We start from the raw sequence: 25514 nt of genomic DNA, 5'->3' as shown, positions 1-25514 counted from the left end.
TTGACCTTGTTTCATGTGTGCCAGGAATGCAAAAGCTAGATCCTAAAAGTAGAGCTAAAATGATGGTTCCTCAGTCTCAGTTTTCCTTTCCACACTGATAAGATCATATCATGAGTATTGGGTTCAGTTTTGTCTACCGTAACTTAGTAGAGACATTAATAAACTTTATTGCATCCTGAAAAGAACAACCACCATGGGCAAATGGTTTCAAATTCAGGCCACGTGAGGTTAGGTTTAAAAAGTAAGGGTGTTTACCTAGAGAAGAAGAAACCTAGGGATGACATCTATTTTAAAAAACAACACCTTACCTTCTACCTTAGAACCAATACTTTATATTGACTCCAGAGCAGAATAGCAGTAAAGATTTGGCAAAATGATTTAAGTGACTTGCCTAGGGTCACATAGCTAGGAAGTGTCCAGGGACAGATTTGAACCTAGTAGCTCTTTCAGGTCTGGCTCTCAATCCACTAAGGCACTTAGCTGCCCCCATTACATGTATGTTAAAATGATAGAAACACTGCCACATGTAATAGGCTTTAGTCTTGTTCTGCTTAGCCCAGGAAGAAAGGAATAATGGATTGAAGACATAATTCTTGATATAAGAAAAAAATTCATTATTTAAGTTAACCAAAAGATACTGGGTGTAATGGAATCTCCCTTTTTAGATATCTTCAACAGTACTTGAATGATTACTTTTCAAGTATGGTAAAAGAAGAGATTTGCTGGGGATATGGATTGGGCTAAATGTTCACCAGGGTCCCATCCAACTCTAAATCTGAGATTCTATAACTATACTTTTCTGAACCTTATTTTTTTGAAATGATTTTTCTTAATTTTATGAATAAAGTTTTTTAGACATAACTATTCCATCCTAACTTTGGAGATTTAAGAAATTCAGGAAGCAAAGGTAGCCATCACTAGCCCCAACCTTAGATAAGATTTGAGATTAAGGTCTATTAAAAAGTAAGGAAACAATCTAGGTGTGACTTTCTGTGTTTCTGGGGGGAAGCAGGAAGAAGGAAGGAGGAAAAGCAGAGAAAGAAAAGAAGAAAAAAAAGTAAAGGAGTAATAGGAGGGAGAGGACACAAGGAATGCAAGGAGAAGAAGAATCAGGTGCTACCCAGAAGAAAAGGGAAGTGAAAAGGGGACAGGAAGAAGGGAAAGGAGAAACAGGAAGAGGACAAGGAGGAGGAGAGGAAGAAGTAGAAGAATCATCATCATTAAGGAGAAAAGGTAGGAATATGAAAAGGAGGACAAACCATGTAGAGAAGAAGGAGGGGGTGGTGGAATTGCTGCTTTGTGTTCTTGAATATTTACTTGTCATATCAAGGAAGTTTGGTAAGAATGATAGAATGAAGGATCTGGGGTAATGTGAGGACATTAGCAATGGTTGCAAATTAAGCACTGTTTTGATAATAAATCAGTTATTGTTATTTACTATGATCATTTACTACAATAGGTTGGGAAGATTGAATTTATAGAGGTTAGGGTTAACAAGAAAGATTTCATGGATCAGTTGAGTTGTGAATCTGCCTCAGAGAAGGTTGTAGACAAGATTTAACTGAAAGGCTAAGGGAAGTTGTTCTGAGTGTTGTAATGGAGTGAAGGAAGGAGATGTTGAGGAGTTCTACATGACTAGAAGAGAAGGTATATGCCCAGCAATAGAGTGAGATATAATGTTGAATAGAATAGTTTTAAATTATGGAGATCTAGAATTCCAGACTGAGGGATTTGATCAAAATGATGTATTTTTTTTTCCTTTCCACGAAATTTGACTGTAGAGACTGAACAAAACTTTCAGTATGGGAAGTTCATCCACTAATAGTACAGGGCTACCTCCTTTCACCCTGACTGGCCTCCCAGGGCTTGAAGATTCCCAGCACTGGATGTTTCTGCTACTTGGAGCCCTCTACTCTGTCTCTATTGTGGGAAATAGCCTGATTCTCTTCATTGTCAAAGAGGAACAAAGTCTGCACCAACCCATGTATTACTTCTTGTCTCTGCTTTCAGTCAATGACCTTGGTGTGTCCTTATCCACACTGCCCTCAGTGCTGGCCACTTTCTGCTTCCATGCCCAGGAGATTACTTTTGATGTCTGTATGGCCCAGATGTTCTTCATCCACCTCTTCTCTTTCATGGAGTCTGGGATCCTACTGGCCATGAGCTTTGATCATTATGTAGCTATCTGCAACCCATTGAGGTATTCTACCATTCTCACTGATGCCCGAGTTGCACAAATGAGCCTCTTCATTGGTGTTCGCAGCTTCTGTATGGTTTTTACATTACCCTTCCTTCTGAAGTGTCTGCCCTTCTGCAAAGCCAACATCCTGTCCCATGCTTACTGCCTACACCCAGACCTTATTCGTCTACCCTGTGGGGACATCACTATAAATAACATCTTTGGCCTGTGTATTGTTCTCTCTACCTTTGTCCTGGATTCTGTATTAATTTTCCTTTCCTATGTTCTTATCCTCCGCTCTGTGTTGGCTATTGCCTCCCAAGAAGAATGACTTAAAATACTCAACACATGTGTGTCTCACATATGTGCAGTACTTATCTTCTATATGCCTATGATGGGTGTATCCATGGTTCATTGCTATGGGAGATATGCACCACCATATGTGTTTACACTAATGTCCCTTGTCTACCTCTTTGTCCCTCCTATGCTCAATCCTGTCATCTACTCCATCAAGACAAAGGAGATCCATCAGAGGCTCATCAGGTTATTCTTTGTGACTAAACCCTGAACAGTAGAAGCTGGATAAATCACCAGCTTCACATAGCATCATCCGACCAAGTGTTGGTTTTACAAGATTTACACAAAGATATTGGTAGCTGCCATTTGTTTAATCTCTAACATACTGGATGTTTTGGAGAATATGGGTCTTGACATAATTTCTAAGCAGACAGACTCCTCATAATAGATCAATTCACTAATTCATTGCCTCTTACACACATTTCCTCTAGATTCTACTTTTTCTCTGCATGTACTTTTTACACTATTCTAGCTTTTCAGAGCAAGTAAATCCAGGAAATAGTCATAATGTGAGTTATATCATAGACCAGATTATATTTTCTCATGGAAATAAAGTTTCCATCTGGGAAGAGAAGAGGAATTCATTCCTGGGTGATTACTTTGGTTTCAAAGAAATTGTAGTCATGAACAACTATTTTCTTTTAAGCATAAATGAAGATTATAATCTAGTTTAAGCTCCTACTATATTTGTATTATGGATTGGATAACTGACAGATATCTTGGGATTTAAAGTTCTAAGGAACAAGTATCCCTCTCTTAGTCTTGAGAACAGTTTGGCACAATGGAGATCCCTGAGATAAATGGCAAAGTCATCGTTCAGAGTTCTTAAAGAGATACACACAGGCAAGGAAAGTGATTAAGATGAATCAATCAATCAATAAACATTTAATAAGTGCCTACCATGTGCCAGACACAGTGCTAAGTGCTAAAAGAAAGGGGATCTCAATAGTTGGCTTTCAGGAACAAAGGGTCAATTTTCCCAATCTTGCCCAAGTTTTAGTGATCTTCTCTAGAAACATTCTGGCACAGGGGAAACAAGAAAGAAGAAAGAAAAAGGAAGACTGAGCTATAGCAGAGAAGGGAAAAATCAAGGACTATTGGTTCCTATGGGAATTTCATAGTGCAGAAGATATAAGCCGAGTCTATCCATCATACATACCTCTTCAGTGATTGATGGAAGTTACAAGAATAGATCTGCTTCCCTTCCTGCCTCCCCCACCCAATTCCTCATCTTGGTATCTATTCATCAATAAATTCTATAACATATTCTGCTGGCTTTTTTTACCTAAATATTTCATAACTTGAATTTTGCTTTATCTTTTATAAAAGAATTCTGGGTTATTTAGAGATAAACAAAAATTTAAATCAGAGCACAGCCAAATCTCTCTGTAAATGTTAGGAACTCTTCTTAACTGGGACCTCTGCATCTTTGTGGTTGTACTCCCAATTTTTCATAGAATATAAATTCTGGAAAGTAATAGAATGTGTATAATAAATGTTTATTGATTGACTGACTACATGGAGCTGAGAGGAGCATAAAACACTTTCTGTGACATGCGGTGGCTTGATAAAATCTACAAACTAAAAAGAAGAGAGAAGACAGTGATAAAGTGTGTCTGCTGTCAAGCTGAATCATCCACATCAATACCACCCAACTATCATTATTATACAGTTATAAACCAAGGCAAATAAAATTGTCAGAAATACAATACTATGTATGTAGTGAACTGAATGGTGGACTTGGAGTTGTATGCATCTTTGACACTAACTATTCCCAACTGTTCTACTATGGGTGAATTATTATATATCTCTGACACTTGGTTTCCTCATCTGTTCCTCACAGAGTTTTGTGGAGGCTAAAATTAAATAGTGAATGTAAGATGTTCTTCAAACTTTAAATTGACCTAATATGTCCATATATTCTATATGAATATGTAAATAAACTGATATGTGTAATTGATTATCATAAAATGTATTTAGTTAAAGCTAATTTTGTCCAGTCCTGGGAAAAGTCAACAAGCATCAATTAAATGCTTACTATGTTTCAGGCATTATACTAAGAATTGGGAATAAAAATACAAGTATAAAGATATTCCTTGCCATCAAGGAGCTTACATTCGAATGGAGAAAGACAACATATACGATGATGCAGTAAAGGAGTAGAAAGGGAGGAGAAGTTATCCATTTAGGGGCATGTTAAAGAAAGTCTGAAGAGTTAGGAGTGGACCTTGGAGAAGTAGGAAGTCAAGACTGTCCTGGGCACTTTATTAGGGTAGTAGAGTAGGTGGAGGTTCTTGGAGGAAGCAACCAATTAGAGGAAGATGTCACAGGGATGGAGTATAATTCTAGTGTGAGAAGTCCAGAGGTGGAGTGAACTTTCGAAGTGAGGAATCCTTGGCATGAGAATGTCCAGAGTGAGGTGTAGAGAAAATGGAGAGCAGGAGAATAATAAAACATTTACAATTTTTGCCCTGACTTCATCTATACTTGGCCCACTGTGTGACTCAGGACAAGTCACTTTTTATTTCTAAACATTGTTTTACTCATTTGCATGTGTAAAATGAATAAAAATCAGGTTAAGTGAGCTCTAAGGTTCTTTTCATCTGTTACAGTTCAGGGTCCAACATGCAGTATTTAGTACTGAAAAGAACTCTGGGTCTGTAATTAGATGACTTGAGCTTGTGTTCTGACTATGCTCCTTACTATCTGTGTGACTTTAAGCAAGTCTCTCACCTCTTTGCCTCAATTTCCATATTTATAAAATAGGCTTCGAACTAAATGGGGTCTAAGGTTCCTGCAGGTTCTAAATCTGTGAGTCTACGAACCCTTGAATTTGGTTCAAATATCTGCTACTATGAACCATTTGACCTTGGATAAATCTCTTCATGCCTCAAATTCTTAGTTTCTTCCAAATGCGAGGGAAAGACCATATGAGTTCTGAGTCCTACATTCATGATCCAATGACAAATCTTATAACAGGAAAGAGGTAAAAAATAGACACATGCCTCCTCTATGGCAAGAGATAATGAACTCTTTGGGTGAGTCCAGAGTTTGGACAAGATGTCAGACATATTTGCTGAGTTAGTTTTTTTTTTTTTGTTTAACTCTAAAAAATTACAAGAAATAGTTCAAAGAGTTTAAAGGTAGAAGGCTATATCACAAGTGACTATGATGTAAGAAATAAATCACATCAATAAAAATTTTTAGAAGAATGACTCAGAATACGCCTAAGTGGACAGGCACATATTGTAGTAATTTTTTTTTTGGTCCAAAAAAAACAAACCCTAGAATGTGAGCTATTATAAGGAGCATGTATATTTCCATGATAATAAATGTATAACCCAGATCAAATTGCTTACCATATCTGGGAGGGGGGAGGAATGGGAGGGAGGAAGCCAGTTTGGGTTTTATAATTTCAGCAAATATACATGGAAAATTGTTATTATATATAATTAGGAAAAGAAAATATCTTGGAAAAAAAAAGAACACATGATGGGGAAAAGAGGTAAACCAGTTCTGTAGCAAATCATGCACACATTTAGTAAATATTCATTGTTCACATGACATGAGAGGTGCTGGAAAGGGTGCAAAGTTTAGTTATGAGAAAGTTTTATCTAAAAATGGATCTGTGAATGCAGCCATTACACAGAATTCCGCATGTAGCTAAATTCTATCAATACCAGAAAAGAAGTCTTGGTGTAGAACATTGTACATAGTAACAGCAATATGGTACAACAGTCAATTGCAAATGACTTATTTATTCTCAGCAATACAATGATCCAAGATGCTTATCAAAGGACTTATGAAGAGCGATGCTATCCACCTCCAGAGAATGAACTGATGTAGTCTGAATGAAGATCAAAGCATACTTTTAGAAATGTTCCTTATTTTTCTTGTTCATTTTTTGCCTGTGTTTTCTCTCATCGCATGACTAGTATGGAAATATGTTTTGCATGACTGCAAACGTATGATGTTTACCAAATTACTTGCCATCTCAGGGAGGGGAGAGGGAAAAGAGGGAGGGAGAGACCTCAGAACTCAAAATAAAAAAAAGAGTGTTAAAATTGTTTTTACATGTAATTGGGAAAAAATAAAATATTAAAAAGAGAAATCTTGATGTAAGATATCTGCTGTATTTTTAGAATACTCACATTTTATAAACATCAAGGTGGGCATAAATTAATTATTTTTATTATAGAACAATTCTATTGTTCATAATTCATACTGATGGAAAAAAAGCAGGATGTGTATGTCTTTGCTAAAACTATGGAAAGCAATAAGTTACCATATTGGTATTGGCACAAAGTCAAGGTGATTGAAAGAAGTAGTTTAGTATCAATAAATTCTAAGGCATGGCATTGTAAGCTCAGCTCTGATCTTATTTCCTGTATTATCTTATTAACACTTCTGCTCTTGCTAATCCAACTTATTTATAGGACCAACTTTTTTAGTGCTCTAGTAGGGCCTTTTTAAAAATTTATTTATTTAATAGTTATTTATTTAATACTTATTGGTTGTTAAGAAATCCTTCACTGTAGTACCATTCTCTGTGATAACATTCACATTTAAAATCCTTAAAATCTTAAATTCATATCTGAATATATATGACAAGCACTTAATATTTGTTGACTAAGAATTTCATTTTTAAGTATTGCTAATATATTTTTGGTCTCCAATAATAGGCTTTCTACTTATACTGGTTCACTTAGTATGTTTGGAGCATACAAATCTGCATCTGTGTCTTTGCTAATGATTTGGGAAGCATATGATAAATAGGATCTGGGTTATTACTTTTTGTAAAAGGTCCAGCATTGTCCTGCAAACATAGGTAAGCTTTCAGTGATGCTGGTGCTGATGCTGGTGTCAATGAATGTTGTGATCATCTTGGCAAGTGATTGTGATTGTATCGGTCTGGGAGAACAGGTGTCAAGGAGAAAGGAACTATTAGCATACTAACACAGAGACTGAATCACTTAAGGATATTGTAGTGAAAAGATATAGAAGTGTTTGAGACCCATTCTGAATTTCATAATACTCAACTTTTGCATATATAGCTGGTCCATTCATAGCTTTCATGTAGACCAAACATTCTTAAATGATCTCTTCTTGATCTATTTCCAGGTGCATTTTTTCCCTGTCAGATTTGTATTTTCTTCTATTCTGTTTTAGTTCTCCAACTTTGCTTTATTATTATTTTTTCACTTTTCATGGAGTTATTAGTATGGGAATTGAATGAACCACACTGACTATATCTTGTGACTCAATTCCAATCAAGCTCAGTACCCTTTCTTTTCAATCATGGGTCTAGTCCAATTTTTGTTTTGTGAGAAGATTTTATTCAATTTTGGGAACTGAGGGAAAACTTTATTGCATTGTTTGAATCTAGCCCTGTGTGTCTGGGAAGCTGGATCACCTCTACCTGTTGCTTAGAGACCCTTAACTAAAAACCTAGGTTATGCTGTCCATAAACCCAGATATGAAGACTATTGCAGGGAGTTTTTTCACAATTGTACATCTCAAGTAACCCATATGTTTTTACCTGAAAACTGGCCCCGTGCTGGTCAATCCATTACTCTTTCCTCCTCTTTTGAATGTATACATTTGGAAAGGAAGTGGGACACTTCTTTTTCTTATTTCAGGGAATTTCAGATGTTTACTCTCCCCCTCCCAACTTGGAAAGCCCCATATCTTTTCTCTAATTAGGAACTGGGGTACTTAATCTTGTGTCCTAGTTTATATCTTGTTAATTGTTTTCTTTTAATGCATAATAATCTGTCTCTCCTTTATTAGGGGTACAGTGCCAAGCTAAAGAGGTCTGATCTTTATTTATTTTGAAATTGATATTGTTTAATAAATCAATGTACTTGGAAACGCCAATCTTTATTTCCTCATGTATTTACATTTTCATCCATCATATTAACTTTCTTGAGGTCAATCCTTATTTTTAAGTTGTTATTTTCTTCAGTAAGGTTTTGCATCTTTTTAAAAAATTAGCTGTTAATACCCTTTCCAAAATTTTCATAGTTGACTCATTTATTTTCGCATTCCCCCCTTTTAATCTACTGTTCTTGTTTGGTTTGAAAAACTCCCTTAATTTTCTCTTCTTTAAAAAAAATCTCTTTATATGGTTCTTCCATTAACTCTCAGGGATTCTTGGGCTTGTATCTAATTTTCATTCATCTTTGAGGCTTTGCTTATAGATATTTCCAAGTCATTGTCTTTTTCTTTCTTTTTCTTTTGTCTTTATCTTTCCTGTCACAATAGCAACTCTTAGTGGTTTGATTTTTTTCTTGCTCTTTTTTTCCAGCCTATTTCTTGACTTTGGACTTTATGTTAGCTTTGAGCTCTGTTCACTTCTAATGGAGAAGAATCTGGCTTGAGCTTTTGTTACTTTCACAGCTCAATGTGGGAGCCTGAAAGTCTTCAGTGTTTCCAAAATATTGTGATCTGAGGAAATATTTGGTAATTTCTCTCTGTGTTTGAGCTCCATAAGTTCTTGACCCAAGTTTGAAGGTGTTGGCTTATGTGTAGTTGAGTTTCAGTAGATTGTGGATGGATTCTGTCACTGTTATTCTACTTTGAGCGACTGACTTGCTGTCTTCCCTTTAGTCTTAGTTTTCTGCAGGCTTATTTGCTGGGCTAAACATTAGAAAGAAATCATTGCCCTTCTTCTAAGCTCAGAGCCACATAGCTAATTGTGGAATTTGCTTTGGGCTTACTACTCAGCTAGGGCCACACACTTGTTCTTGGCTGCTCTTCTTCACTCTGCTTCAATGACCAAGGTGTAAACCCTTCCTAAAAAGAAGCATAAGATGGCTGCACTATGACTTGGGCTAGGGATTTAGCTCTATTCAGTCTGCTTTTACTTGGTGGTTAGTGGCCTGAAGATCTGTTCATGGACAGCTAGGGAAGCTGTTCTAACTTATACATCTGCTTAATTGAGTGATTGATACTAGAACCTTAAGAATCATTGTTGTTCACTATGTTAGATATAGTGGCAATTGACTGGCATTAAGGTAAAGAGTGTGATAGAGGTTTCAAACCCTAGAACTGGAGTTACAGTCTGGGAAATTGATGGAGTCTCAGTCACAGAGGGGGAGGGGCCCCAGGAGATCTTCTGGAATCTGGGGAGAGCAAGAGTTTCTGTCAGGGGGAGGCAGTTGTCTCTCAATCCCAAGACAGCCTAAGGAAAGGTCTGGTGAAGACTTTACTCCTGAGGAAAACTTACATATTTCTCCTGGTGATTGGACACCCTACCCCCCACTGATTCTCAACTGAAAGGGGTAGTTGGAGAAGTCAGCCAAGTATCTGACAAGATCCTGGGTCTGAACTGTGCCCATGGTCCAAGACCAGGGCCATCCAAACCTGAATCTCTCAGGGCCCCAAGGCTGCCAACGCCTGGGTTACTGAACTTGAGGAGGGAGGTAAGGGTAGATAGAATAGGGATGCCTTTTTCCGTCTTTCCTCACAAAACCCCGTCCTGCAGCTATTTTCCTTATGTTATTCCCCAACTGAATTAGTTTAGAATAAAGGTTGTCATTTTTCCCCAAATGACTCTAGTGTGATTGGGAAACAGTTCCAGTTTCAGGGGGGGGGGGGGAGGGTAACTCTCTCTCTCTCTCCCTCTCTCTCTCTCTCTCTCTCTCTCTCTCTCTCTCTCTCTCTCTCTCTCTCTCTCTTTCTCTCTCTCTCTCACTGAGGAAAGATATTAGTAGTAGAGGGAAGTCAAGAGGCAGTGTTGGGTGAGCAGCCATAGCTGAGGGGAAGCTGAAGGAGGGATCTACTCACTCCCCCTCTCCTCTCCCTTGGCCCAGTTAAACCGCAGCTGTCTCCCTTGATCCCCAATTTGAGAAGGGAGGTCTCTACTCTTTCTCCCTCACTCTCTTTACCATCAGAATAAACACTCTATTATATTTTGTCACCCCAGAGTTTTAAAAGAATCCTCATTATAGAAAAACCGTTAGTGACCAACTGTCAGAAAACTGAGAGTTGGAACTCTTCAGGCCAGTAGCCATTTTGAGTGGCATTGCCTAAGAATTACCAGACAGGATCAACAAAGACAGCTTGATTTCCTGGTGGAGGAGAACAGTGACTACTAGAAGCCATTCACCAACTGCCACTCTGTGACAGTTGGAATACAGGGGAAAGAGAAACCATTTTAAAAAGAGCTGTTCTAGGGCAGCCAGAATAGAGGATCTAACCATCTTGGATAGTATATAGGCAAAGCCTGAAGTCTAACAACAGACATTCCTAAATGTTAGCTCCTGACAGTTAGAGACTTGGGGAAGAATAAACATTAGTATTGTGAACTTTAAAAACTACTCCACCCTACATAGACCATACTTTAGGGGAAGATAAAGTTGTAATCTCCTGATTGAACAATGAAGGTACTTAGTTCTCACCTTATAGTGAAGCTAGAACTTTAGGCTAAGTCTATTTTTAGATCTAATACAAAAAGATATTAAGTAACTATAAAGGTTCAATTAATCACAAAAAGGTCAAGTAACTCACAAAAGGTGAACTTAACAAAGAAATGTTAAGTAACTCTAAAGATATAATCAAATCAAAGAACGTGAGAACTAAAAGTATGGGCAGTCCTAGAGAAAAAGCCTTTAATGTGATTGGTAGATGTGAAAACTTAGAGGAGGAGACACAAGGATAAAAGGTCTATATATTTGAGATTTTTCGTCCCTCAAAGACTCTCTCTCTCTCTCTCTCTCTCTCTCTCTCTCTCTCTCTCTCTCTCTCTCTCTCTCTCTCTCTCTCTCTCTCTCTCTCTCTCTCTCTCTCTCTCTCTCTCTCCCTAATTGGTGGTGAAGAGTTAGCTGAGAGCTGTGTGCTGAGCCTTTCAGCATCTTAGTGTGGCTACAAGCTATTGTCTGGTTCTGTTGTGAGTTTCTTGCTGAATTTTCCTCCTTTACTTTCCAACTTTTTCCTCTCAGAAGCCTCTAATCTTCTTCAGAGACTTAGAGGCGGGAGTTCAAAACTCCCCCTGGCATAGGCCAGGTAGGAGAAATCCTATATCCTCTTTCCTCCTTCTCCTTCAATTCCTTCCCTCTATATTAATTAAATTACCATAAATTTCCAGACTGACTTGGGAATTTTATTTGGTGACCATTTAAATCTAGATTTAAAGTCACAACTCTAAAATTATCTGACAGTATAGAACATCTCTATAACCAAAAGAGATACAGAAGGATGATAACAAGAACAAATGATTAGTATGTTTCAGCTACTGTTCTGGTGTACTGTGGTGGGAGTATTGGCAATATATTGGAGCTACTGTGTAATCTACAACACAGTAGCTGGAATGACTGAAAATGCCATTTTACTATGACCAATATAACAACAGTTTGGACTCAAATCCCTATGGACATGACTTTTCTATGGCAAACTTTACCCTAACTGTATGTAGCTTTCTTGGCAGCAGTGAATGCTCTGAATTACATCATAGATGGAGCTAACATTATTTTTCACAAGAAGGCAGTCAATACCCTAGTAATTGACAACAGACTAGAGTCACTGTTTGGACAAATGCCTATCTTAACTGAAATATTCCAGGACTACATGCTAAAGAAACAATAGAGCATGGGGAAGGGAACTGATGTGGTGACAGGGGACGTGACAGGACAGACTAATAAGGATGTTATAGTTACTAATACTAATAATGAAACACCATTAGGGGCAGTAGGGGGAAATAACAATGCAAATGATGCAGTGGCATATGGCAGTACTGCACCTGGAAATGAAAATACAGTAGGGACACATAAGATCATGCCACTCCGAGATGTAACTAAACTCATGGATAATTCTGGGATTCTTTATGATAAGGTCCATAAGTCCCTTACTACACAGGATTTGGATTCAATGTGGATGTAGCATCCCAAGCATATTCACATCCAAGAAATATAATTGATGTATAGATATTGTATCTTCAGACACAAGGTTTGAACCATGATATCTGTGGGTGGACTCTTGACCTAACCATGCTGCCTTTGTTCAAGGCAAACTCATTAACATTTGGTGCTGAGTCAAATTCCTTTGTAAAAGCACGGGTTGAAGTCAACATGCCCAAAAGGTGTCACCATTACCTTCCCATCCAATCTCAATTATCTATGCTTTGTGGTCATTGATCCTGGCAATCCCCAATGAAGCCTGGGGTAAAGACATGATTCCTTCTTCTTGTTGCTACAATCTTCAAGTTCTCACAACTGTCTCTCCCTTTACTAAGGCCTCTCTGGGCCACATGCTTTCTATCTCGGAATCCTTACTTCCATGTGTCTGCAAACTTCTCACATTTTCCTTTAATTCTTCTTCCAGGGAAAATGTCATACGTATCACACCTGCCTTATCAATTACTTTGACTTCTCTGTGTCTCTCATTCTTCACTCATATTCTCAGACTCCTCTCTCCTTCTCGAGTCCCAACCCACAAAGGAAAAAAATCTTTTTATAACCGCCACTGGCAGGTTATAGTGGAGAAGAATGCCAAGATTTCTTTCAGAATCTCATCATGCTTGGAAAGAATGAAAAAGATCATTTTGTTTGTATGAGCCTGATTTTGGGGATGTTGAGATCCTTTTATCAGAACTTTTTACACTCCAGGAACATAAAAATTTTATGCATGTTCTAGAGAAGATTCCTCACTTGCCAGCTGGCTAGAATCTTATGAGGGTTTTGATTTTTCAAGTCCCAGGAACATGGCATATCTTAAAAGGTGCCTTGAGGATTTACTACAGGCAATAAGACAATTAGCTGAAAGGCCAAATGCATGGGGAAAGATCAAGAGGCAAAGAGCTAGTTGTAATGATGAACTTGAAAAACATGGCTAGTATGAGTAAGAGATGACACTATGATGTCCTTCTTTAAATATGTTGCCCAAGAATGCACATACTATTTTATATGTGACCTGACAAAGCATTTTAATTAGTACAGACTAAGATTATAACAGTATTCATTGGCTACTAAATCACACCTCTAATTTACATTGAGTTTAAAAAAATAAAATTCCCCAACTTCTATCTACCCATGTCTCTTTCATCCTTCACTTCTGTGGTTGATTTTTTTTTGAGTCCAAGTTTAGAACTTAACATTTAATTTACATTGGATTTAATCTTTTTGGATTTGGCTTATTTCTACAACAATAAAACCTTTAATGGATCTTGATTCATTTGATGTGTTAGCTATTCTTTTAAGTTTAGTATCATCTATGTATTTGGTTAGATGGCATATTCATATCTTTCTAATTAAATTGATTATTCAAAACAGTGCCCACAACAGAGACCTATGGCATACCACTACAGTTATCTTTCCTGGTTGACAATGGCTGTTACTCTGGGTGCAGTTATTCAACTGGTTTAAAATGAATCTGTCTGAATGATTATCTATTTTATATCTTTCACACTTGTTCAGAAGGATATCATGAATGACTTTCTTAAGTATCTTAGTGAAATAAAGACATACATTGTCACTGGCATTCCCAAGACCTGCCATCAAAGTCAGAAAGTGAGTTGGTTTATTGGTTAAAATCATGAAATCATTAACCTGGAAGGATCCCATATGCCATCTAGTTCATCCTATGTCCAGTATGAATCTGTTTCACAACAACCCTGATAAAGGATCATGTAGTTTCTGTATCAAATCCTCAATAATAATTTTTAGAGATCTTATTTCCTTTTTCGAAGACTCCAATTGCTAGTAAGTTTTCACTTATACTGTATCCCTTTGTAATGCTCACTCATTAGAATTAGTTTTATGTTTTAGGGCCAAGCAGAATAAGTGAATTTTTATTGATACTATTTGAGAAATTGTGGAAAATTGAAACAATGTTGTAGGTCTAGAAATGGGAAAATGCCTGAGTTTCTAAACGAGGAAAATTTATAGACTCTTCAAACTCTATACTTATGAATATGTTACACTGGCTCTGGGCACAATTTTTTTATTGAATGAATTTGTTCCATTTCCCCCAAATAATGGAACTCATCCTGAGCTCTAGGGAGGACAAAGAAACCAGCATCTTATGTTATATTTGTTTTGTTATGTTATTTTGTTCTGAACAACAGAAGAATATGAATGAATCATTGGTGACTATGTTCCAGACACTGTACTAAGTGCTACTTTAACATAGTGGGAAACAGTGATCCTAAAGGTTCTGGTCGTCACATTCTCAAGGAGTTTACAGTCTTGCTGCAAAGGAGGAAATTAAATTTCTGTATATGGGAGATAATGTGGATGTAAAGGGAGGTATACATCTTCACAGCTTTGGGGGAGCATGTTCCCTTTCACTTTCCCATTGAGTTGATAGTTGATAGTTTTCTCTGAGCCTGACACAGCCCCTGATGTTCCTACCACCTCATCCCTGACACCCTGCTCATAACTAAGTGGAGCTCAGATCACCAAGACACTTTACTTGGCCACCTACCTTGGCCTTGACAGCAACAATTCCCCTAACTCAAGGACCTGATGAAGATCTTGGACAGTGTGGGAATCAGGATGGATGAGGAGAAGCTCAAGAAGGTTATCAGTAAACTGAGTGTCAAGAACATAGGAGACATGATTGTTTAGGGCAGTAGTAAGTTGACCCCCATGTTGACTGGGGGTGCCATTGCTATTGCTGCCAGTTCTGGCTCTGCTACCTCAGCTTGGGGTACTTTACCTGCTGCTGCAGAGAAGGAAGAGAAAAAAAAAGAAGAATCTGAAGAATGTGACGATGACATGGGCTTTGGTCTCTTTGACTGAACACTCACCCCCATCTCTGAGTGAATAAAGGTTTTATTTAAAAAGCAAAAAAAGAGAGTGGTTTAGGACTTTGCAAAGAACCATGGGATGACTGAATTCCTTCTAGCCAGAGTTGATGGCAAGAGGGCATGAGGGTAATTATAGAGTTATGGAAAACCTAAAACTCAAGCCACTCTTGGGGATGAAAGGCAAAATACAATAGGTCCCAATCATTTACTGTTTAGAAACTTAAAACACAGAAGGAGGGGCAACATAAATATTATATTTTATTATACTTTAATGGTTTCTTTTGTTGTGCTTCAGTGGAGTGATGTTCATACTAGAAGTCCACTGAAGGAAAAAAAATCACAGATGCAGATAAAACAAATAGATGTCAACTTTCTCTAAAGTCCTCCCTGTTGCCTAATCATGCTCTGAAGGTGACCCTGTGCTTTTTGAAGATTCAAAATATCTACCAGTAGAGCATAAACTAGAAAGGCTTCAAATAAGATTTCAGTATGTTTGTCATAAGGCCAAGACAATATTAAAGAAAGATAGTCACTTTTTGTTATTGTTTGGTCCTTTCAATCAGATCCAATTTTTTGTTACCCAATTTAGGATATTTTGGCAAAGATTGTAATGGTTTTCTATTTCCTTCTCCAGCTCATTTTACATATGAAGGAACTGAGGCAAATATGATTAAGAGACTTGCCCAGGGTCACACAACTAAGAAATAAGACCAGATTTGAACTTAGAAAGAGGAGTCTTTCTGACTCCAGGACTATGATTCTATCTACTGTACTCCCTAGCTGTACTAAGAGTCATTAGTGATTCATTTTATCATTTTGGTTACAGCAACTCAGAGAGATCACCTGCCAACAAATGGAAAGCTTGAGATTTGCACTGTTCAAAAGAAAATCTCTAGGAATATTGCCATGTATCCTTAAAATATTGAATAAATGTTTCTTGAATTAATAAAGTCATGAAAGTCACTGGGGCATCACCGTTATTATACAAATGTATATTTATACTTTAGAGATCATAAATGAGATGAAGAGGAGAGAAATTCCTCAGCTAGATTAGTTGAGTAGTTGATGCCAGGGTTCACACTGTGAAGAGTTAAGGGGGCTTTCTGAGAAAATGAGAGGAGGAAAAATATTCAGTATCTTCAAAATCTTCATAATAAACCAAAGAAAGAAAGCTATCGTCAGGGCTAGAAGTCCCTTTATTTTACACAGTACTACCTGCAAGGATTCTGTACCCCCAAATCTCCCTATTTAATAGCCACGGTTGACAAATAACATTCTAGATATGGAGGAGTGATTGTGGATTGAACAGATCCCAAGGAATTATACAGTTTTTCATCTTGGACTCAGACTGAGTGACAGTTGAAATCTAGCTCAATAAATGATAAGAGGAAGTTTGTCATGGAGGACTATTAAAACCTTCAAAAATCATGTGGGGATTATAAATATGAGATTCTGATTCCATCCTCTCAGAAAATATCTTCCTTGCTTACTTCCTCAACAGCTTCTACCCAAAGCTGGTCGTGTTTTAAAGGTGGGCTTTAGCAATCCCTTATGTCTAGAGCCTATGCCATTGCAGGTCTAGGTCAAATGCCAAATCGCCTAACCTGGGCATTCAGGTGTTAATTACAGTCCCTGCACCAGTGTACTCCCAAGAGAGGATAGGAGGGGGTGGGGGAGAGAGCCTTAGTTTCTAGGGAATCCCCATTAATCCCCTTTGAGTCCTGGAGGGGACTCCTATCAGCTTTTCCTTCTGTCTGCCACCTACTTACCCATACTCTCCCACTCAGTCCCCCATGCTCATTCATCCATCAGTAATTCTATCTTAGCCTTTCAAATATGCCCACTTGGTCAAACTTAGTGAAACCCACACACCTACATTCACATCCACTCTCCTTAACCTTTGAGTTATTGATACTTACTCTCTCCTTCTCTTACTGAGACCCTACACTCACCTTCTAATATTTGCCTATTCATTTTTCCAACCTTTACTGAATCCTTCCATTTTCCTACTATTCTGAATTCTTTATACCCAAACAGTTCAGTCATCATCCCAACTCTTGTCCTCACTCAATCTTAATCAGACCCTTTCTTAACTCATCTATTTACTGTTTCTAAGTTTCTCACTTTCATCCCACTGAGTACTTCACCCAGACCACCCATATTTATCTGGGTGAACCATTTGTCCCTTTCTACACTTAGCTTCATTCCTTTTACTTTCCCCTTTTCTCCTTCCCATTCTGAAGTGAAGTATCTGTTTGTACTCTACATGATGGTGAGTGTACCAGGAAACTTTTGGGGGGCTTTTGGGGGGCATATTTCAATAAGTAGCAAGAGACAAGGAGGGGGCAAATTTGGGGAACATAAAGGTTGATATGTCCTCAGAGGAATTAGTAGGATAGAGGTCTAGGAAAATTTATGGAGTTTGGGGATCAGAAAGGCTGCTGAATTTGTATGTATATTAGGAGCAAGATGGTGTTGAAATCATTTTGTCAGTATACAACATCCTATGATCACTTCTGAGCATGAAAGTAGCTCTCAGATAATCCAATTTCTTGAGAATAATAGAATGTTAGAGCTGGAAGGGATGGGGGGGGGGGGGCTTTGGAGATGTTCCAGATAAACTCTTTCACTTTATGGATGAATGAATTGTGTACCAGAAAAATAAAGTGGTTTTCACACAGGAAATGGAGTCTAGGCAAAGTTGTAATGGTAGAAATTTGACAATCAGCTCTCCAGAAAAAAATGCATGATATACTTTCAAGTTTAATCTGTATTATTAATGTATTCACCATCATTTTCTTAAGTGTAGACATCAACAAAACTGTAAATCAAACTGTCATTTGTGGCATCTGCATCTTTCTAAGGAATAAATTCTCATACTGAAAGTTTAACAATTAACTCTTACAAAGTTAAATAAGTCAGCAACCTGGGGATGTTGCAAATTCCCTCTTACTGGAGTTTCTCAAATAGATTCTACATGGCCATTTGTGGGGGATTGTAGAGAAGATTTGTTTTTAGGTATTTGAGGTTTCTTCCAGCTAATATTCTGGTTTTTTGAGGACTTAAGGTTCAGTCTATTCTTACTTAGATCCTTGTTTCCTTCTTGTCTTGAGGTTCTGAAAGAACACTGGCTAGCCTCTCTAAATTTCTTCCTTTCAAATAGGAAGTGCTTATCTTAGTGCTCTACCATTGTCTTGTTTTGCAGCAGAATCCAGAGGATAAGAGAATGGGACACAGGTGTGCTATATTTGGATCTTTGAGTACACGCTAAAATGATATTTATCTATTAGGGTGCTCAATATTTCATTTTTCTTAATATTTCCTTCCTTCAAAAGGAAGCTATTTTATCTCATTTTCTTTTAAAGAATGGTTAAAATGTAGAGGGGAAGATTAACTAGGATTCCAAGTCCATGAGAATTATAAACTAGTGCATAAGCAAGGGAATTTCTGAATCATTCATTCCTCAGTCTAGTTAATCAGATCTAGTTCATCCTCTGTCATCCAAGAAAAATAGCCTTGTTTCAATTCAGCCAAATGGGAATTTGGACTCAGGGAAACCTATTTGCTCTACAATATTTCTCACAGTTATCTTGTTCTTCCTTTAAATAACCTGTATTTCTACTGCTACAGGTTAATCCCATTCCCTAGGATATAAAAATCAGCTGAGGCTTATTCTTTTTCCTCATACAGAGATGCCAAACTTGAGGAGATGATGTTACCCCATGATTCACTACGTCAATTGTGGAGCTGCTATCGTACTTCCCTGGGCTCAGGGTTTTTGAGTTATGGATGCTTTTAGGGTCCTCTCTTCCTGTGGGCAGAACAAGAAGGAATGGGCTGAAGTTGTAGCAATATGGATTGGATGGAGTGAGGTAAAAAATGCTGTTTTGCAGTAAGGAGTATGAGATATTGTAAGATCTGTCACTTCCTTTTCCTTCCCTAACCCAAGTTATGGGCAAGAACCAACCCTGAGATGAACTGAGGTTTGAACAGGGATAGATAGAAGTGTAAGGAGATGGAGATGAAGTGGCTAGAAAGGAGGAAGTCTTTTTTGTTTGTATGGAACATAAGACTTGATATGTGTTTGCATGTAATTATGTCAGTATGAGTGCTTCCTTGTGTATAGGCATTTGTGTATATATATATATATATACATATATATATATGCATCTCTGTGCATATTATATGCAAACAAATGCCAGTTGTAAGTCTTTAATATGGGCAAAAGGGGAGGAGGATATGTGTCAGTGTGTTAGAGGTTCTTTATGGAGAAAGAGCATGGGACAAATGAGGGTCAGTAGGATTACTGTAGTATTTGGAAGTAGCCACATTGGAGGTGAATGATGTCCAACTTAGAAACCATAAAGGCAAGATTTAATAAGGACCCCAAGGTTGTCGTGACTCCTAAAATTTCCTTAACTTTTTTGACTGAAGTTCCATGTTGGAGCACCATTTTGACTAGTGTTCCCCATTAAATAGATAGATCAAATATTTATAAGTGCTTATTATATATGAGGTACTGTTTTAAATGCTGGCAACAGAAAACCAATAAAACAAAGTAATCTCAACTCTCAAAGAGCCTCCCTTATATTGGAGGAAGAAAATACATCAAGCAATGCTGAAAAGCTAGAGTGGGGATAGGCACTGGATGCTAGAGCAAAGTGATCAATAGGAATGAGATTTCTAATGGTCATGGAACCAACAATCATCCAGTTAGTCCCTGGGTGGATTTGTCCTCAGGGCAGAAAGAAGGATAATTTATAAGTGAGGCAGATTGAAGAATGAGCTCTAAGGGAAGTGAGCATTGTGGCTGAAACTTCTGATAATATGGCAAGTGCTTCATCATTGTCATTGGATATACCAGCACAAAGCAGTTAGCTTTACTAGGCTGTCTAGCTCTCACAGTTACAGATGTTTTTTAAAATAAGAAGTATATTAATGATTAAATTACACAGCAGGAGCTTAGATGTAGGCTAGATGACCTCTGAAGCAAATATTTGGGTAAGTTATGATGATTTGTTTTTTTTTTCTTTTTAAAGACTATTTAACATACATTTATTAATGTCTATTATGTGTAAGCTATTGGGGAAATAAAACCACTATCAATATTGTCCTTGCTCTGCAGGTATTTATATTCTGTTGGAGGGCTGTATGAGTATGTGTCTAGATATAATATGTACCATTTCCCCCTTTTTGTGAACACATCTTAAACTGGGGGATAAAATCCAAACATCCAATTCATCTATAAAATTTTAAAAATCATATCTAGTCTGTAAAACAAATATCCCTTGTTGAGGGATGCTGAATAAATTTTTGAGAAGACAGGGTCAATTTATTTTTCAATAAGGAAAATACTTTAAAGTAGTGTATTTTAGTGCTTTGAATCTCCCATAACTCAATCTTATGTGCTACTCTATCTTTCAGTGATTGATCTTTGAATCTATTCCCCTACTCTCATATCCTCTGACCCCTCTCTCCTTCCTTTCCACATAATTCTTTGGCTCTTTCTCTGCAGGTGACATGTACAACATGAAAAACTCCAATGTCACCTTTCTTAACCCCCTATATTTCACCCTGCTTGGAGTCCCTGGTCTGGAGTCTGTGCAGCACTGGATAGGGATTCCATTTTGCATCATGATCCTCCTTGCTCTTATGGGAAACTGCACCATCTTGTCTGTCATCTGGAGGGATCCATCCCTCCACCAACCCATGTACCTTCTCCTGGCAATGTTAGCCATCAATGACCTTGGTATTTTCCCTGTTTTATTCCCTAAAACTTTGGCCATTCTCTGGTTCGACATCAAAGAGATTGAATTCAATGTCTGTCTGACCCAAATGTTCTTTGTGCATGTCCTGGCAGGGTTTGAAACTGGGATCCTGGTAGCCATGGCCCTGGATCGCTATGTGGCCATATGCCGCCCTTTAAGGTACACAGCTATCCTGACCCCACACGTCCTTCTGGGGATTGCAGTAATGGTGGTTGTGAGGGCTGTGCTTCTCATCTCGTTCTGCCCCATACTTATCAAACTGAGGCTAACATCTTTCCACTCCACAGTGGTAGCTCATTCTTACTGTGAACACATGGCAGTGGTGAAACTGGCTGCAGGTGATACTCGAGTCAACAAGTTCTATGGTTTGGCTGTCGTCATGACTTTTTGTTGGTGCGATATTTGCTTCATTTCTACTTCCTACATTCTTATCTTCAGAGCTGTCATGAGGTTGCCAGGGAAGGAGGCCAGGGTCAAAGCAGCCAATACCTGCACTGCCCATATCACCATTATTGTACTCAGCTATTCACTGGCCCTCTTCTCCTTCCTGGCTCACCGATATGGCCACCGCGTGGCTCCTTATGTCCACATTTTGCTGGCCAACATTTACCTCTTGGTACCACCTGTGGTGAACCCCATTGTCTATGGAGTGAAGACCAAAGAGATTCGAATTCGTGTGATCACCATGTTCTCCCTTCAGAGACAAAAGTCTAAATCTTGACTCATTTATGTGGCAGGATATATAACCTATGAAGTCAAGAGGCATTTGATCTTTGTCCCTGGACGAATTTTTCTATCCTTATTTCTAGAAATAAATGTCTAAATAATATGAATTCTGAATGATATTCTGACAGACCAATGAAAGACAACTCTTTCATTCCATAACATTGGGTTTTTATAGTTTTAAGGACTATGCCCAAATCAAAAATCTTGGGTATGCTAGAAATAAATTCTTTCAAAAGGGCAAAGAAATATAAAAGCAACATGGCAATAAAGCGGTGGCAAATGAGGCAGAATGAAAGGTGATGAGCATTTTGGAGTAGCATCTGTTTAAAGTATAGAAATAAGAGAAACTCCCAAGACAGTTTATTTGGCATTAAGTCTATCTATGAGTGAATTCATCATATTAGATAACAACATGTATAAGAGGACCATGAATGGAATGGGTATAATAATGCAGCATGGTCAGTGCTCACTTCTCTCTTGAGCTTATGGGGGCTATCATGTGAAAGGAAAGGCAAAAAAGTGATGATCTTGAACCTGAGGATTCAGTTCAAAGCTTCTTCTTTCCCCTGTCCTTTGAAAAAATGGTATGCAAATCAAATCAGTTAACAGGGACATTTATTAGTAAAATCCATACCCAGTGGAGCCTTGTGTTTCTTATACTGTTGAGGTTGTAGATACTGAAGCCAATTCTTCAGAGCCTGAATATTTGGTGATTTATTATCAGGCTTTATGGTAATCCAACATGTCTCTGTGGATCTAGACTTGATCCAAATTGGGTATATAAATCATGCTGCCTCATAGTTTAAACATCCTTCACTGAAACTGGAATTAGAATTACTGAAAGTTGAAAAACCCAGTTTAGAGCTTCTTGTCTCAAGTAATAGCCATGATTATCCATGATTTCCTGTTTCTTGTAAAAGTAGGAGTTTTGGGGGCCATTCAATAAATACTACTAATGTAAATGAAGATTCAACATTCCATTTTCTCATCACAATCATTGAATGTCATATCTATAAGAAATCTCAGAAATGAACAAGTTTAAAACTGTACTTGAAAAAAAATCCTCTACATTTTAACCAAGCATAAGATGGGAGCTGTTGGGATTACAGTTCAATTTTCCAAATGTAATTTGATTTGTTCTCTTCACATTAAAATCAGAACCAAACTCATCATTAGAATGGCTAATAGAGAAATAACATTATTTTTTTTCCTTGTCCATTTCTAGAATTGATTCAGAATCAGTATCATATGATGTGGAAATGCTTTTCTCTGATTTGGATGGCAATTCATCTATAATTTATAGTCTTAGAAATCTTCTTGGGGACACAGAAAATTGAAATGATATTAAACTATTTAAACTAAAACTAACCTATGGAAATAAAAGAAAAGAAAAAAAGAAAAAAGACAATGGAATAGCCCCCAAAATACCCTTAAAAACTCAAACTATGTAGTGCATTGGCTAGCTGGATCTGGAATTTGGAAGATCTGAATTTACTTATAGCTATGTGACCCTGAGTAAATAATTTAACTTCTCTTTGCCTCAGTTTCCTCACCTGTAAAATGGGGATAATAGTATCCATCTTTCCTTTATGATTTTTTTTGTGTGACATGTCTTTCACAACATGATGAATATAAGTATGTATTGCATGATAGCACATATCTAATCTATCTCATATTACCTGCTGTCTTGGGGAGGGGAGAAGTAGGAGACAGGGAGAACATGGGTCACAAAATGTCAGAAAATTATTATAAAAATTGAATCTACATGTAATTTGGGAAACAAAATATAATAAAAAAATTAAAAGCATCCAGATTCCAGGGTTATCATGAGCATCAAATGAGGTATTTGCAAAATGATTTGTACACCTTAATGTGCTATATAAATATTGCTTTTGTTATTATTGTTGTTATTATATCTAACCACAGTCTTTAGGCACCTAGGACACTTAATGGATATAACACTGGAACTGGAATCAGGAAGACCTAACTTCAAATCCAGCCTGAGATGCTTATTACCTTTGTGACTACAGGAATACCACAACTTTTGTTTTCTTTAGATTTATCGTTTTTAAAATGGGGATAATAATATTACCTCCCTCTCAGGGTTGTTATCAGGATAAAATTAGCTAATGTTCATAAAGCACTTTGAAAAATTTAAAGCATTATATAAATTCTATTATTATAAAAAATTTAAAGCATTATATAAATACTAATATAGTTATAATTGTCCCCAGATCTGATTATAAAACTTCTTTTAAAAATCATGAATTTAGAAACCATCAAAAAATAAACCTTCAAATAAACAATCCATTTTTAAAAAAGAAAAGATTATATATGAGATTATAATTTATAGTTTGAAAAAACTTATAATAAACAAAGATGGTAAAAACTTATTTGGGTTCTGTCTTCTTTTAAATTATTTCTTTTCAGTATAAATTATTCTTTTTTCCCTATTATTTTGTGCATAGTAAGAGTTTGTGTGCAGACTGTGACTACTTTGTTTTCTTCATGATGCATCATTTCATTTAAGCCTTATTATAGTGCTTCTTATTTGAATTGTTATCCATTATGACACATTAGTATTCCTTTATCTTTATTCACTCCCAATATATTCAGTTGTCCTTCAAAAGTAGGACCAATGGGTTACTGTTGACAGTTTTAAGAAATGAATGATCGTGTCATGAATGTTTTTGTTCAGTCAGTTATTTTTTACCTTATCAATACTGTGTCAAAGGGTATGAATATTTTTGTAGCTTTTGTCATGTGTGACAGTGCTTTCCAAAAAAAAAGCTTCTCATCAATTTATAGCTTCACCCACAATATGAGTACCAATTTCTGCACATGAAGCAATACTGAATTTTATTAGTTTAAACTTTTTGAGCATGATGGTTATAATGTGCTAGAGTTAGACCATGTTAGCACTTTTTAGGGTTGCCCATCCATCTTTGGTGTTGACCTGTTCTTGAGTCTAAACATACCTGTTTCCTTCAGTCAATCCTCACATGGCATAACCTCAAGATCCTTTACCATCTTACCCAATTTCACATGGAAGCTCTAAAGTTGTCAGAACTTTACTTATCTTTTGACACATCAAAGAGAAACAAGTAAACACAGTAGCATAGTGTTTGGTAAACCAAAAGACACAGATATGGGATATGGATGCAATCTTTGAAAAAAACTTACTGGGAAATATGAAAAGGATTTGACAGAAATATACATACACATACATAGAGCATGTATGAAGAAAAGCTCCAAATGGATGCATGACTTAGATATAAAAAGTGACACCATAAAGTATAAGAGCAAGGAAGAAATCTTAATCTGTGGGAAAGAGAATAATTCATAATCAATGAAGGGATAGAATCAAAGAAAATAAAGTGCAAAAGTTAAATTACAAATTATATAAAACTGAAATATTTGCACACAAATCCAAGACTTTTCCAATACAACTGACATTTAAAATATGAATAAGTATTTACAAATATATAAATTGTCCAGATTAACTGAACATGAAATAAAGAGAAGAAATAATCATGTCTTTGAAGAATTAAATAAATGCTAAATAAACTAAAAAAGAAAAAAAAACCTTAGGACAAGGTAGAGTTACAGGCAAATTTTTCAAAACATTTAAAGAAGAGTTAATTTTTAATACTACATAAATTATTTGAAAAAATACATAAAAGTTCTAAACAAATTTTCCTTTAAAAATGTTTTAATACCTAAATTGGGTAATTTCAAA

General features: G+C 36.9%; 2 protein-coding genes and 1 pseudogene across 2 annotated transcripts in view; all 3 read left to right on the top strand.

Moving 5' to 3' along the window:
- LOC100024598 (olfactory receptor 51I2-like) overlaps positions 1 to 3055 on the top strand; it is a 62551-nt pseudogene extending 59496 nt beyond the window's left edge.
- LOC100022359 (olfactory receptor 56A4-like) overlaps positions 1 to 25514 on the top strand; it is a 187540-nt gene that overhangs the window by 59463 nt on the left and 102563 nt on the right. The window lies entirely within an intron of this gene.
- Positions 11444 to 24042, top strand: LOC100024554 (olfactory receptor 52A1-like). The gene has a single exon (XM_056795091.1). The coding sequence runs from the start codon at positions 20802 to 20804 to the stop codon at positions 21768 to 21770; it is 969 nt and encodes a 322-aa protein (XP_056651069.1). The 5' UTR covers positions 11444 to 20801; the 3' UTR covers positions 21771 to 24042.

The sequence above is a fragment of the Monodelphis domestica genome, chromosome 4 (assembly GCF_027887165.1).
Source record: "Monodelphis domestica isolate mMonDom1 chromosome 4, mMonDom1.pri, whole genome shotgun sequence".
NCBI lineage: Eukaryota > Metazoa > Chordata > Mammalia > Didelphimorphia > Didelphidae > Monodelphis > Monodelphis domestica.
This window is presented reverse-complemented; position numbering and strand designations above follow the sequence as displayed.

Excerpts from the sequence above, each read along its gene's own strand:
- LOC100024554 (XM_056795091.1), top strand. The coding sequence starts at position 20,802 with ATGTACAACATGAAAAACTCCAATGTCACCTTTCTTAACCCCCTATAT.